We start from the raw sequence: 16014 nt of genomic DNA on the forward strand, positions 1-16014 counted from the left end.
CTTTAGAAAAAATATACACACATTCTTTTTTGGTGTCTTCTCTCTCACTCTCTCGGTCTCTCCCGCGTATACTGTGTAAGCTCAAGCTCTCCATTAAACCTGAGTGTTCTTCCTTCTGTTCTGTCTTTATACTTGCTTCCGCACGCTACTTTCTACAACCATCAAGCATAGGGTCTCTGGGACCATAACTTAAGCACACACTCGAGGTGCCTCTAAGATACCTAAGGATCCACTTAACTGTAGCCCAATGCTCCTTTCTAGGATTACTCATGAATCTACCAACAACCCCAACAACAAAGGCAATATCAGGGCTAGTGCAAACCATGTTGTACATCAAAGCTACCCATAGTTAAAGCATAAGACACCTTCTTCATCTCTACTTTATCCTTCTCACTCTTTGGACATTGACAAGAATTCAACCCATAATTCAACTCCATGTCCATTGGCAGTGTAGAGCTAATGGATTTAGCCTTATCCATGTTAAATCTTTGTAGTACTCTTATAACGTATCTCTCTTGTGACAACCACAACATGTTTTTCATCTTCTCATGTACTATGCGCATCCCCAAAATCTATTTTGCAGGGCGTAAGTCCTTCATAGCAAACTCGAAAAATAGTCTCATGGAATGTTTTGATTACAGGATATGGTCAAGTTGGAGAAATTGAAAATGTTTTCTCTGTATTTGACTAGATGAGAAGAAATGGAGTTTTACCAAATCTGATCATCTTTCTAGTTGTGCTCAATGCTTGTAGTCATACATGCGTGGTAGATAAAGGTCAAATAGATTGTGAAGCCATGACTGGAAATTACGGAATTCATCCATTGGTTGGGCATCAAATCTGTATGGTTGATTTGTTTAACTGTGTAGGCCAATTGGATGAAGTAGTAGAACTAGTGAAGAAAATACCATCCCACATCCCAATACTATATAATGTGGCTTACTATGCTAGGTGCTTGTTGAAACTGCGGAAATGTAGATCTTGGAAAGCAAGCTTTTGAAGAAACAATGAGTCTGCGTATGTCTCTATGTACAACATCTATGCAAATGCTGATATATTATAAGAAACAAACATGTGGTATTTATTACATATAATGATGAGCATGATGGAATGGAAGAATAATGACGTAGTATCTATCCACATATGGACAACTAACTTAGAACTACATGGATGAACATATGGACATCCATTCTTTTTAGTTTTCCTCTCTAAGTCTTTGAGCTCTCTTATTGGCCTATCATGGCCACAACCTTTATAATGTTGTTAGACTAATCATTTCGTCATGTATGAAGAATTTTTCTTTTGGAAAAAAAAGAGAGTCCTTCATAGCTCTGTTTTGGGTATGATTGGGTTTGTCCCAACTCGTTTTTGGGACTCATTGGGTCGGTCCCAACTCACTTTGGGACCACGTTCCAGTTGGGATTGCTCGGGAATGAATGAAGTTTGGTATCGAGGAGGGAAGGGACGGAGTAGGAGCAACAACATCACAATGAAGAAGAGGAAGAGAATGCCTCTATCTATCTTCAGACATTATAATGATGGGGCCAATTATGTATAGATATATGTACATACATACATACATATATATAAATTAGTACCAAAATAAAATAAAACAAACTACATAAACACACACACACACGCACGCACGCACACCCCACCGAACCGAGCCGAGCCGAGCCAAGCCAAGCCAAGCCAAGCCAAGCCAAGCCAACGGTTTCGGGGAAATTGAACAGTCCCTTTCTCTCTCTCTCTCTCGTTTTTCACAACCCCCCCCCCCCCCCCCCCTCTCTTTCTTAACACACACACGCACGCACGCACGCAACTGTACGCTCTCCCTCTCTCTCTGTGTTTTCTTCTCACGCCATCGCCAGACCTCTCTTCGACACAGGTACTCTCTCTCTCTCTCTCTCTCTCTCTATGTTTCTCTTTTCTTCTCGTCATAGGTATTCATCACTCTCTTCCACGCTTCTACACAACTCGTCTTCTTTCTCTACATTCTGCATCCCTAGGGTTTCTTCCCACCCACCCCCACCTCCACCCCCATCTGCTTCTTTCCATTCTAGATCCTGCATTCTTCTTGTCCGGGGCTCATCATTCCTCCCTTCGGTCACAGATCGGGAGCTCTGATCCTTTCTTTTTGTGCAGAAAGATACCATCTTATTTTGTGTTCTCACCGTACCGACGTGGTTTTCTAGCCTTTCTTTCGTGCTTCACAAGTGTGTTCGTTTTTGTTCTACTTTTTTGAGGTAGGAAGGAAGAGTATGGGAAGAGGAGTGAGCAGCGGTGGAGGACAGAGCTCTCTCGGGTATCTGTTCGGATCCGATGAGCCACCAAAAGGATCTCCACCCTCAGCTGCATCGCCACCAGTAACGATGCAAACAGCAGCAGCAGCAACATCTGTGTCTGGCATGAGTGAGGTGAAGGAGAATCATCCTCATCCTCATTCTCATCCTCCTCCTTCTGTGAATCAAGCTCCTGCGGGCATCAAGACACCCGTCTCTGATATCAATGGCGTCAACCCTGACATCCCTGCCGGTCAGCTTGGTAGCAATCCCAACAATTACCATCGTGCTGATGGACAAAATACAGGAAACTTCATTACCGTAAGTCTCTTCTTTCCTTTCCTCTTCCTCGTCTGCTGACTTCTTTTTTGTGTATTTAAACGGTTGTCATGTAAAGGAGCCAGTTTCATTACCTGGTCACATGCAGATCGTTAGCATTCTGAACTAAGTAGGTTAGGAATTTCATTGTGTTTTGTTTTGGTTTTCTTTTCGTTTATAAAAGGATGGTGCTTGTCGCGTAACCTACACATGGTGATGGAAGGTATCACTAAGCGTTACTGTGTTAATGCGAAGCTTTTGTAACTCAACTGGGGTGATGCTCTTTTGTAACATGCTGAAAGACACAACATATTTATTTATCTCTAAAACTGATCCGTGTTTAACGAAAGAGAGATAAAAGTAGAATATGCAAGCTTATAGTAGGCCTTTCCAGATGACCAAACCTAACCAAAAGTACGTATAGATACATAGGTATGTTGTTACAGCGCATATATGACTGAATATGATCTCTGGGATGGGCCTAGCCCTAGTTTGCACCAAAGTTTGGATAGAAGAGGTGTTGTGATTCATTTTTAATCAAATTTTTTCTTTCTATGTGTTTGATTTTTGACAGGATCGGCCTTCGACCAAAGTACATGCGGCCCCAGGTGGTGGATCTTCCCTTGGATACCTGTTCGGTGGTAACTAACCCAGAGTTTGTCTTGAGCTTGCGTTTCGTGGTTGACCTTGATATAAATCTTTTGAGCTCTATCTCTTTAGTATTTATGACTTTAATCTTGGTATGGCATAATTTGGGTGCAATTATGAAGCTACATTCTGGTAGAATGGATGATGATTTTACTGGACTCGATTCTGAAATATAACTGTTGTCATGATAATATTTTTAATCAAACCAAAACAAATTATTGGAGTTGCTTAACTATGAGATTTTATCCTGTACTTCACCTGTTCTTCTTTTGCTCGAAATGCTTCTTCTTTTGCTCTAGATGCGTGTCACCCTTATAAGACTCGGAGTGCCTTATAAGCAATACATCATGGGGTGATTCCGACTTGTCACTCATTCTATAAAATCTAATCTACTTTGAAGATACGGAGTTTTACATGTTTTGGTCATGTCATATTCTGACAAATGATCAACGATTGGTCAGCCTTTATGATTAACGAGGATATATATATGTATATATACACACGTCTAAATGTATATACATGAATATGCACTTGCTTGAAATGGAGGATCTTAATCTGGCTTCAATGCCTGTTGAATGAAATATTAATATTTTGTTTTTCTGCTGTTTATGGCTTCTGAAACGGGAGGGGGGATTCTATGCCTGTTGAATGGGAAGGTAGTTGATAGGGATCAGGTATCCTGTTCTATTTGTTTGATCTATAATTGGTTTATCCCCTTATATTTCAATTTAGAATGGGTGAGAGTGAGTAGTTAAGAATAGAATCAGGTTATCCGTCTTCTTTATACGATGTGGAATCTTATATACGCTGATAAAATATTCAATCATCTGTTGCAGACGGATTCTCATCATTCTTGGGGTTTGATGCTTGTATCCTTAGCATCAGTTTTAGGTGGGGCTTCATTGCTCATTTGCCTGCAATCTTTAATGGTAAATGGATTTTGAAGAACTTGCATTTCTGTTAAATCATACTGCAAAATCAATATAGAGGAAGTGCCTATGCAATAGAAATGAAGGGGCAAAATCTTTTATTGAGTTTGTTTTTGTGACTCAATAATAGAGTCCCAGAGGTATGATGTGTTTCTAAAGTATGTTCAAGCTGCGGAGTGTCTAGTGGGTTATCTAAATGCTCCTGTTTTGAACTCATTGAGATTGGAAGCCATGCCTAGTGAGACTTAGATTCTTGAATCCAGTGGTGTTTCTCCAACTGTTTGGGTTGCGAGAGAACCACTATCAATAGCGTACTTTTGTTTCCTGCCTTGTGTTTATCTGCCAAGTAGCTGTATGTATGTATTTATGTACGATAGTGGCATTTGTCAGTTCTTACAATTTGTAGAACCAATGATAGGGAATGGTGATCTAATAATAATTATGGAGAAATTCTTTGCTACAAAAGAGGTTACCTTTATTTAGAACGTTTTACTATTTTTACAAAGTACGAAGCAGATTATTGATTCTCAAGTAGTAACTTGGAACTTGTAACTAAAATAAAGAGAGTTTGTAACTTGTAAATAAAGGCTTACAATCTAATATATATGAACTACTTGAAAAACCTCTCCTCAATAAATGCTTTTATTTACATATACCTTAAACCTGTACTCAGATGAAACGGAACACTAGATAAACTAGTCAAACCAATTAGGAAGATAGACCTTCAATAGAGAGAGAACATGAGCTTTGAGTGATGCACCTGGCTTTGATACATCAAATTGCTAGGGAATTAGATTGCCACTTGAAGAATTAGTATTTTCATTGAGGTAAGTGATAGAATTAGTATGTAAAAGAAAGCGTAAAATGAAAAAGATGGTATCGATTGTATTCAAATGTGATCAATGAGAGCTTAAACTTAGGGGTTTGCCTCTAAAGTCTCATCATCAATATTGTTTTCTTACTTTCGATATTTTTTACTTGTCCCTATTTAATCTTAAGCTTGATTTTTGTTATTATTTTAATCTTTTAATATATTTGATTTGTCTTAATTGTTGCTATTTTCTCCAACCACTTTTTCTTTGTCATGATAATTTCCTCACATCCTTTGCTAATAGGGAATCTATCACTCTTGCAGTCTAGAAAGTATATCACATACTTGCTAGGAGTGCTAGTTATTTGGGAGATTCCTTAAAAACTTGACTAGATGTTTTCACAGACCACTCAATCGGACATCCAGATGCTGTACACGAAGGCGGATCGGCCCCGTGAGCATGTTGGACGAGGTGGATCGGCACACAATAGTGGCGGCCGACAAGAGAAGGAAAGAAGGCACAAAGGTGGTGCCAACAACAGTTCCGGATCCTCCACAAGCAAGGGGAGTCAAGGCGACGCCAGAAACTGGCAAGGAAAGGCCGAAATGAAATGTAGCTATTGTGGCGAAAAAGGCCACCGGGAGAGTGAGTGTTGAAAGATGTGGGCCGATTTGGACAAATCTGGATCCGGTAAGATCGGACAAGGGATTCGGCAATGCTCGCACTACGCCAAAGGATCTGAAACTGGAAAGACTGAAAAAGGGTCAGCCTTTGTGAAGAAGACTTCCTCACAATCGGAAGAGGTGTGGTACGTTGACTCTGAAACGTCAAATCACATGACGAGCCATGAAGAATGGTTCTCATACTTATAGAAACTAGAGAAATCGGGAGTGGTCGAAACCGGAGACGACTCCCCGCACCCGATCGAACATGTCAAAGAAGTTCCCCTCAGCCATGTCGGAAAGAAGGAGAAACTTATGAACGTGCTACACGTTCTGACAATCACAAAGAACATGTTGGGAATTCGGTCCCTCCGGATGGGATCTGGATGAGAACTGGAGGAGCCGAATTAGACAAGTCGGATGAAGGAACCGGATTCGGAAGGGTTCCGGATGAGACTCGGAAACCGGCTCGAGTGAATATGGATGGATCTGGTGCAAACCGGATCCAAGAACATATGTGTAAATATGTTTCATAGTGAGCCCATCGAGGCTATATTTGTAAATAGCCCTAAAGTCATATAAGTATAAATATGACTTAGGGCAATCACTTTATAGTATGAGAGTTGTTGATAGAGTGTGTACACAGAGCGTGATATATATATATATATATATATATACAGAACTAGTCTTCTGTTGCAACCGCTGGTTTGGCGAAGACATAGAGCTCGAGGTCGTTGCCTCTGAGTCTCACTTTATATTCCTCCGCTCATAGTAATAGTTGGAGTCCGTGGGCTCCCATGGTTTTTTCCGTTTAGGGTTTTCCATGTAAACATCCAATGTCATCTCTAGTTGTTAGTTAGTTTTCTTCCATTCGTTGTTTAAGACTCGGTTGTGGCCGAGCGCTATTTTCCGCACAAACGGGTATCAGAGCGAACAAAGGAAATGGAAGAATCATTCGGCGGCATGTTCAAGCTCACCGGCTCCAACTACCCAGTGTGGAAGTCAAAGATGAGGGACATGCTCGTGGTCAAAGATCTCTGGTTGCCTATATAGTTCGGGGACAAGAAACCGGATAAGATCGATGCCGCAACATGGGAGGTGATACACATGAAGACAACGACGTACACCGGGTGCTTCATCGACACGAGCCTATATAACAACTTCAATGAAGAAAGTAAAGCTCATGTGCTCTGGGAGAAAATTGGCACCATGCTAGAGGGTAAGAACACTGTAAATCGGGTTTCGATATTCTGGAAGTTAGTGAGACTCTAGTACCAGGACAGATCCAACATGGCGGAGCAATGAACGCATTTCAGAGGCTCATAAACCAAACAACTACGCTCGAAATACCTCTAGCCGACGAGGTACTTGCATTGCTCCTGGTCGGTTCCCTCCCGGATAGTTGGGAGACGTTAGTTATCACTTTGGGCAACGCCGAGCTGGAAGGAAAGCAGTTGTCCATAGCAAGGGTGAAATCAAGCTTGCTAGATGAAGAAGCTCGCTAGAAGGACTGGGAATCCGGAACTGATTCGAAGGCCCTGGTCAAGGAAGATGACCATCATTGGGGGGGGAAGAAACCGGTACCGGAGTCCCCAGAACCAGGAAAAGTCGGGGACAAGGTCGAAGTCAAGGGGGAGGCCTACTTGCTTCTATTGTGGGAAGCTAGGACACTTCTAGAAAAACTGTCGGTATTTCTAGAAAGAGAAAGGAACTGACAGTGCCGATTCGAAGAAGGGTTCGGACCGGAAAGGCTCGAATCGGAAGGGAACATCGGTGATTGCGACAAGTGAAGAAGAACTGATGCTCATTATCGAGGAGAATGAGGTAAACCTTGTCGGCGACGAGACAACGTGGGTTGTCGATTCCGGAGCATCGTTCCATCTGACACCGGACTGGAAATGCTTCTCATCCTACACAACCGGAGATCATGGTTGTGTCCGGATGGGGAATGAAGGTACCTGCCGAATCGTCGGCACATGACCTATGTGGTTGACGACATCAACTGGGTGCAAGCTGCTACCAAAGGATGTTCGACATGTTCTGGAGGTTTGGTTGAACCTGATATCAGCCGGTCGGCTAGATGATGAAGGCTACATAGGTAGCATCCAGAACGGAGTCATGAAATTCAACAAAGGAAGCCTAATTGTGGCTCGAGCCCGGAAGATCAACACACTTTACCTGGTGCACGCCCAAATATGCCGGGAAGAAGTGAACATAGCATCCGACACTACCGGTGAGCTGTGGCACAAGAGACTGTGTCATATGAGCCAGAAGGGGATGAGAAGACTTGTCGAAGACAACCTCATTCGAGAGGTGAAAGACGTGCATCTGGAGAAGTGCACCGATTGCTTGGCCAGCAAGCAAAACCGAACCTCCTTCCGGTCAAGACCACTGTTGAGACGGAATGCACCACTAGAGCTGGTGCATACTGATGTGTGTCAAGTGGACACGAAGTCACATGCCGGATCGCAGTACTTCGTGACGTTCATAAACTACCACAACCGGAAGCTGTGGGTCTCACCGTTGAAGAAGAAGGATTAGGTGTTGTCCATCTTCAAGGAGCTCCACGCGAGAGTGGAAAGAGAAACCGACCGGAAGCTAACAGAGGAGAATACCGGGGGCAGTTCGAGGATTACTGCCGATCAAAGGGAATCCGGCTCGAATTTACCATGCCGAAGACGCCGGAATTGAACGGGCTGGCTAAACGGATGAACCGGACCATGATGGAGAGAGTCTGAAGCATGCTAGCACATGCCAAGTTACCCAAGACATTTTGGGCTAAGGCACGGATGATGGCGACCTATGTGATAAACAGATCACCGTCAGCACCCTTGGAAGGAGACTCACCACAGAAAGTATGGACCGGTAAAGATGTATCTTACTAGCATTTGAAGGTGTTTGGCTGTCTCGCATATGTGCATGTCGCAAAGGACAAGAGAGCAAAGTTGGATCCGAAGACCCAACCATGCATATTCCTTGGATACAACGATGATGAGTTCGGTTACCGGGTGTGGGATCTGGTCGACAAGAAGGTGTTCCGGAGTTGGGACATAGTCTTCATGGAAGACAAGACCATTGCCGATTGGGAGTCAAAGAAAAAGGTGATGAACTCCGGATCATCCAAGGAAAACCAGCTTGAGGACACAAGGACTTGCCCGGCTGAAAACCGGATGTTAGCCGGTAATCGAATGACACTTGACGAAACGACTGGATTCAGACAAGAAACTGAAATGACCGAAGAAGAAGAAGAAGAAGAAGACACCGGAACCGGACAAGATTCTGAATTGGATTCGGATTCGGAACAAACGGAGGAACCGGTAGTCAGAAAGCAAGGACAAAGATACCCTCTAAGAGAGAGAAGAGCCCCCCTGAGATTTCCGGATGCAGAGCACGTATTGCTGACCGATGAGGGGGAGCTGGAAAGCTTCGAGGAAGCAAAGAAAGACACCCACAATTGCAAGTGGTTGAGTGCCATGCGGGACGAGATGGATTCCCTACATGAGAACCACACATACGAACTAACGAAGTTGCCGAAAGGAAAGAGGGCACTCCGGAACAAGTGGGTGTACAAGCTGAAACCGGGAGACACCGGAAATCCACCAAGATACAAAGCTCGGATCGTGATGAAGGGGTTCCAGGAAAAGAAAGGAGTGGATTTCGACGAGATATTCACCCCGGTAGTAAAGATGACATCCATCTAGATGGTATTGAGCATAATGGCAAGCATGGACCTCGAGGTAGAGCAACTAGACATCAAGATGGCATTCCTACATGGAGACCTCGAAGAAGAGATCTACATGCATCAACCGGAAGGATTTGAGAAGAAAGGGAAGGAGCACCTGGTATGCCAGCTAAAGAAGAGCTTGTACGGATTGAAGCAAGCTCCTCGGCAATGGTACCGAAAGTTCGACTCCTTCATGACCAACCAAGGGTACCACAAGATGCAAGCTGACCACTGCATGTTTGTGAAGAAATTTGTTGGAGGCGACTCCCTGATACTCTTGCTATATGTGGATGATATGTTGATCGTCGGACGAGACCAAGTCAAGATCAAAATGTTGAAGAAGGCTCTGAACCAGACCTTCTCAATGAAAGACTTGGGTCCGGCAAGACAAATTTTGGGAATGCAAATCATTCGGCACCGGTCGTAGAAGTTGTTGTGGTTGTCACAAGAGAAGTACGTGACAAAGGTGCTTCAACGGTTCAACATGTCGGAGGCGAAACCGGTCGAATCGACACTTCTGGCAAATTGCAAGTTGTTTGGAAAGCAGAGCCTGAAAACAAAGGTAGAGAAGTCGGATATGATGAAGATACCATATGCCTCTGCTGTCGGAAGCTTAATGTACGCAATGGTGTGCACTCGGCCGGATATTGCATATGCTCTCAGAGTAGTCAGCCGGTTCATGAGCAATCCGGGAAGAGAGCACTGGAATGTGATCAAGTGGATACTCAGATATCTGAAAGGCACCTTGAGTATGTGCCTCCGGTTTGGCTCCGGTAAACCCGAACTTGACGAATTCACGGATTCGGATATGTCGGTTGATGCGGATACCAGTCGGTCTACATCCGGATATGTCATGACTTATGTATGGGGAGCTGTATCATGGCTGTCGAGGCTGCAGAAGTTCGTTGCATTGTCAACAATGGAAACGGAGTACATGGCAGCTGTAGAAGCCGGCAAGGAGATAATCTGGATGAAGGACTTCATCAGAGATCTAGGGATCCGACAGGAGGAATTCCAGCTCTACTGCGATAGTCAAAGTGCCATCCACCTTGCGAAGAACGCAGCCTACCATTCCCGGACCAAGCACATCCAAAGGAGATATCACTGGCTCTGGGAGAAGGTAAAAGATCAAGACTTCGTGTTGACGAAGATCCACATGAAGGAGAACGGATCGGATATGCTGACCAAGGTGCTTTCAACCAACAAGTTGGATGCGTGCCGAAGACGGATCGGATTAACGAGAAATTCCATGCCAGAGTGAAGAGGGAGGGAGTATGTTGGGAATTCGGTCCCTCCGGATGGGATTTGGATGAGAACCGAAGGAGCCGAATTAGACGAGTCGGATGAAGGAACTGGATCCAGAAGGGTTCCGATGAGACCCGGAAACCAGATCGAGTGAATCCGGATAGATCCGTGCAAACCGGATCCAAGAACATATGTGTAAATATGTTTCATAGTGAGCCCATTGAGGCTATATTTGTAAATAGCCCTAAAGTCATATAAGTATAAATATGACTTAGGGGAATCACTTTATAGTATGAGAGTTGTTGATAGAGAGTGTAGACAAAGCGTGAGAGATAGATAGATAGATAGATTATATTATCATCTTAGGAGGTCAAATATGACCTATGAGAGCAAAAATATTACATTTCACGTGATACGTGTGAAGGTGAGTAGCGACTCTCGATGTTCAAGAACTTTACCAATGAATGTTGCAATCGAGAGTGCACATTGTGGTTGTGAGAGAAATTCCTGCAAGGATTGGGCGCAATCGAAGAGATGTGGAAAGCATGGTCGAGAGAGAGATCGAGAGAGAGAGAGAGAGAGAGAGAGAGAGAGAGAGAGAGAGAGAGAGAGATAGAAATGGTCTTCTATTGCAACCGCCGGTTTGGTGAAGACATAGAGCTCGAGGTCATTGCCTCTGAGTCTCACTTTGTATTCCTCCTCTCATAGTAATAGTTGGAGTCCGTGGGCTCCCATGGTTTTTCCCGTTTAGAGTTTTCCATGTAAACATCCTGTGTCATCTCTAATTGTTAGTTTGTTTTCTTCCATTCGTTGTTTAAGACTCGGTTGTGGTTGAGCGCTATTTTCCACACAGAACCTGGTGTCGGTCGGGCAGATCGTTGACCAGGGGTTGAAAGTTTGATTTACACATCTCAGGTGTTTCATCAAGGAAGAGGTCTAAATCATCGCGCAAGGGTGCTGGGATAGGAGGTTGTTCATCCTCGACACCAACGACGTTGGCACCGCTTTGTTTGCGAGAGGACAGAAAGTCGAATCCGATATCGACTTAAGACGCAAGCAAATTAGTCACGTCAGCTACTAGAGGCTTCAAGATCTGCAATCGAAACAAGTGGTATTCGGATTGCCGAAATTTAGTGGCCCGAAGGCCCAAATATGTGAAGCCTGCCAGCTAGGGAAGCAACACCGACTTCCATCCCCCAACGAGCGAAACCGAAGCCAAAACAAGCTCGACTTGATACATTCGGATGTATGGGGACCGACATAGAACGTGAGCTTTGGCGGGAGTTGATGTTTCGTCTCCTTCATCGACGACTACAACCGACACACATGGATCTACCTCATTGAGAAGAAGAGCGAAGTCTTCAGCTGTTTCTGGAACTTACAAAGTTTAGTTGAGAGGAAAATAGAGAGTACGACAAGTGCTTGCGGTCGGATGCCAGAAAAGAATATTTTTCCGGCAAGTTCAATATTTATCTGCAATAGAAGGGAATTCAGCGAGAATTCAGTTGCACATATACGCCGGAACAAAATGGCGTAGCCGAGAGGAAGAACCGGTCAATTGTGGAAGCGGCATGGGCAATGATGGAGGAGAAGAGCATGCCAAAGTTCTATTGGGCCAAAGCGGTCTTGATGGCTGTCTACATCCAAAATCGGATCGGGGAGAAGGTGTCAGCACACGAGGTGTATTTTGGGTGGAAGCCGAACTTACGACACCTGAGGATATGTGGCAACATTACCTATGTGCATGTGCTTGATGAGAAGTGGAGAAAGCTGGACCCAAAGTCGGAGAAGTGTATCTTAGTCGACTACTCACATGAGTAGAATGGGTGCAAGTGCTACAACCCTCAAACAAAGGAAGTCTGAGTGAGCCGAGATGTCGAATTCGACGAGTCGGCATCATGGTACTCCCTATTGACTCTGACCCCCGACAACTCTGACCACCCGATCATTGAGGATGAGGCCAATGAACCCCACATGATTCGGGAAGACGAAGAAGAAGAAGAAAACTTTGGTACTTTGGAAGAGTGTCCGATCTCATTCCGCCTAAGTGGGCCTAATGAGAGACTAAGTCGAATCGACTGGTCGGATGAAGAGCCGTCGAGTGGTGAGGACTCGGTCGTGCATTCCCTACGCAAAGAACCGAGGAGACGGTTCACGCGTAAGGAGAAAGGGAAGAAGAAAATGCCAGAGTACGATACAGACAAGGACGAGTCGGATCGGAGCGAGTCTGACACCGGAAAGAACAAAGAAGGACCTTTGGAAACAAAGTCCGAGTCGGCCAAGAGGGCCCTAAAATTGGCGAATCAAAAGCTACTCCGATCTACCCACCAAAAGAGCCTCGTGAAGCGGTATGGATATATAATGAGTACATGGTGCATCATTATGCATACATGAGGGAAGTGGCGGAAGTGTGTGAACCAGAGAGCTACGCAGAAGCGGAAAAAGACACGAATTGGCGTGTCGCAATGGAGGAAGAGATGCGAGCGCTAACGGAGAATCAAATTTGAGACATGGTTGACGCCCCCAAGGGCGAAAAGACGATCAGATGCAGGTAAGTGTACAATATCATGTACAAAACCGACGGTACAAGGCCCGGTTAGTGGCCAAGGGCTATGCGCAACAACATGGCATCGACTACGATGAGATGTTTGCGCCGGTCGCGAAGATGACGACCGTCCGTGTCTTGCTTGCGGTCACTGCGGTGAAGGGTTGAAATTTGCACCAGATGGGTGTGAAGAACACGTTCTTGCAAGGAGAACTTGAGGAACAAGTATACATGGTGCAGCCACCCGGATTTCAGTCCGGAATGAATACGTTAGCTCTATGCCAACTGAAGAAGTTCCTTTACGGATTGAAGCAAGAAGCCCCACGTGCTTGGAACGCGAAGATCACGCAATTCCTACATAAGATGGGGTTTGCTACATCCAAGTCGGACTCTTCACTCTTCATCCGGCAAGGTCGGAATGGGTCGATAAGTCTTTTACTTTATGTTGATGATTTAGTCATCACCGGCGCCGACTCAGAGGAAATCGGCTGTGTGAAGTCCCAACTAGCAGCATCATTTTAGATGATGGATTTGGGGTACCTTCACTACTTCCTCGGGATCAAATTGATCCACTCCCCCGATGACATATTGTTGTCACAAAGACACTATGTACTGAAAATGTTGTACAAGTTTAGCATGATGGATTGCCGACCGGTCTCAACACCCCTTAACCGAAATCCGAAGCTATGTCTCGACTTCGGACCGGCTTGCAATGAGAAACGGTTTCGACAAATTGTTGGAAGCCAAATATATCTTACTATCACCTGACCTGACATCAACTATCTAGTCAGGGTGACAAGTTAGTTTATGCAACGAACGACCGTCGAACACCTTCTGTGCGTGCATCGACTACCACGATATGTGAGTGACACTAAGGATCGAGGACTGTTGTACCAACATGGTATAACCGAATAGTTAGTTGGTTATACAAATGCCGACTGGGTAGGTGATGTGTCGGATCGTCGATCAACATACGACTTTATGTTCTCTCTTCGTAGTGTGGTTGTTGCGTGGAGCAACAAGAAGTAACCGATAGTGGCTTTGTCCAGCACTGAGGCTTAGCACAGGGGAGCTACCATCGCGACCTGTGAAGCCATATGGCTTTAACGACTGCTTCAGGACCTCCGGGTCGAAAAACATCGAAGTCATAGCAATGAAGGAGCTGAGATGGGCCTTATGAGAAGATATGCCAACCAAGAAGGTTGAGGTGCGTAGAACCGGAAGGGTCGTGGCAAGTGGGACCGGATGGGTCGAGGAGCGCGAGCGAGGCGTGAAGATGCTAGGAGAAGCCGGAAGCAAGGACCATCAACAACAGACACCACGATCCGACCGCAAGTTGAGCTTGAGGGGGAGTGTTGAGCGAGCAAGCTTAACATGATTTGGATCGATGTTCGGAACAAAGAGCTAGATCAATGTCTGGTAAGGTGAGCCGGATCCAGGAGCCGGATCGGAGAGCCAGACCCATGTGCGAACTGGTAGGCCATTGGAGGCCTACACTCCTAGTCTACTAGGTAGTTATTGTTCTAGGAGTTAGTGTTTGTCGCTTAGTACGAGCATTGAAGTGCATGTCAGTACTTCTATTAGTCCTTTTAAGGACTTGTATAAAAGTGCTCACTGAGCATATTGTATGCACAGAACAAGCGCCATTTCTTGAATAGAGTTGTTTTGTTGTCTGTCTGTCTCTCACCTACTCTGCGTATTCCATTTTCTGTGTTTTTTGTTGCGATTTGGCTGAGCTGGTTGAGATTCGTGTTTAGCTTCCACACTGTAATTGTTTCAAAGTACTTGTCAGTACTTTAAGGACTTGTATAGAAGTGCTCACAGAGCACACTTGTATGTATAGAGTATAAAGTGCTATTTTTTGAAATAGAAGTTGTGTTCTGCTCTCTCTCTCTCTCTCTCTCCCTCCCTAACACACACACACACACACACACACACACACACACACCGTGTCTCTGTCTCTCTCTCTCTTCTGTGCGACCGATTCTCTCCCTCCATCGTTTTCCGCGTTCTATAGCTAGTTGGAAAGCTCTTTTGGAGATCTTTCTAACAAATTTTTATTTTCTAAATTCCGTTTCTGTTTCCGTTGTGAGAAGTTATGAGCATTTTCGTGTGAAACCCTCTTTCCCCCGCGGTTCCTCAAACTCAAGGTAGATTTTGAAACCCTAAATCGATTGAAAGGTACATTCTACTTCTTGTATCATTTTATTAATAGTAAATATGCCAAGAAGAGTAAAAGTCAATGATGATATGATTGAAAGCCCAAACAATCAAATGCATACTTTGTCAATGGAAAAGATGGTAGCTATGTATATCTCATTGCAAGAGACGGTGATGCATATGCAAAGGGAAATGTATGGTTATAAGGAGAGAGAATTAATTCTTCAACATACAATGGAAATGCAAAAGTTGGAGATTAAAGCTTTGCGTGAAGAACTACATGCAATGAAGAACATGACTATTCAAATGCAAGAAATCGGATGCCTGAAATAGAAAGAAAAATGTTGAGTCTTGAAGTAGAAAAAGAGATTTTGGTGAAGGCAAATACCGAAATAAAATCTACAATTGAAGGGAAGGAAGATGTGATCATCACAAGGTGGAAAGATGTTCTCTTGAAAGAAACACTCAAAATCACACAAAGGCATTCTAATACCATGGATACGTGTTAGATGCAAATGAGCAATATGAAATCGAAAGAAGAAAGAATAATATTGTCATTAGAGGTATGCAAGAGAATGAAACAGAGAATGCATTAGCTCTCGGAGAGAATATTACGAAATTCTTTGAAGATCACTTTGCTATGCGAGATGTTATTGTATATGCCACATATAGGGTTGTCCAAAAGCAAT

General features: G+C 44.2%; 1 protein-coding gene across 2 annotated transcripts; it reads left to right on the forward strand.

Annotated features, from left to right (window-relative positions):
- Positions 1-1786: 1786 nt before the first annotated feature.
- LOC147865119 (protein SPIRAL1-like 3) lies at positions 1787-3481 on the forward strand. Of its 2 annotated transcripts, XM_087317867.1 has the most exons (3): positions 1787-1888; positions 2251-2603; positions 3175-3481. In XM_087317867.1, the coding sequence occupies exons 2-3, from the start codon at positions 2262-2264 to the stop codon at positions 3247-3249; spliced, it is 417 nt and encodes a 138-aa protein (XP_087173993.1). In that variant the 5' UTR covers positions 1787-1888; positions 2251-2261; the 3' UTR covers positions 3250-3481. The 2 variants fall into 2 exon arrangements, with proteins under 2 accessions (XP_087173993.1, XP_087173994.1); XM_087317868.1 differs by lacking the exon at positions 1787-1888 and having other exon boundaries at positions 2247-2603.
- The last annotated feature ends 12533 nt before the right edge of the window (positions 3482-16014 follow it).

The sequence above is a fragment of the Azolla caroliniana genome, unplaced genomic scaffold (assembly GCF_043228905.1).
Source record: "Azolla caroliniana isolate FFs.n. ecotype wild unplaced genomic scaffold, voAzoCaro1.0.p SCAF_4, whole genome shotgun sequence".
Lineage (NCBI taxonomy): Eukaryota > Viridiplantae > Streptophyta > Polypodiopsida > Salviniales > Salviniaceae > Azolla > Azolla caroliniana.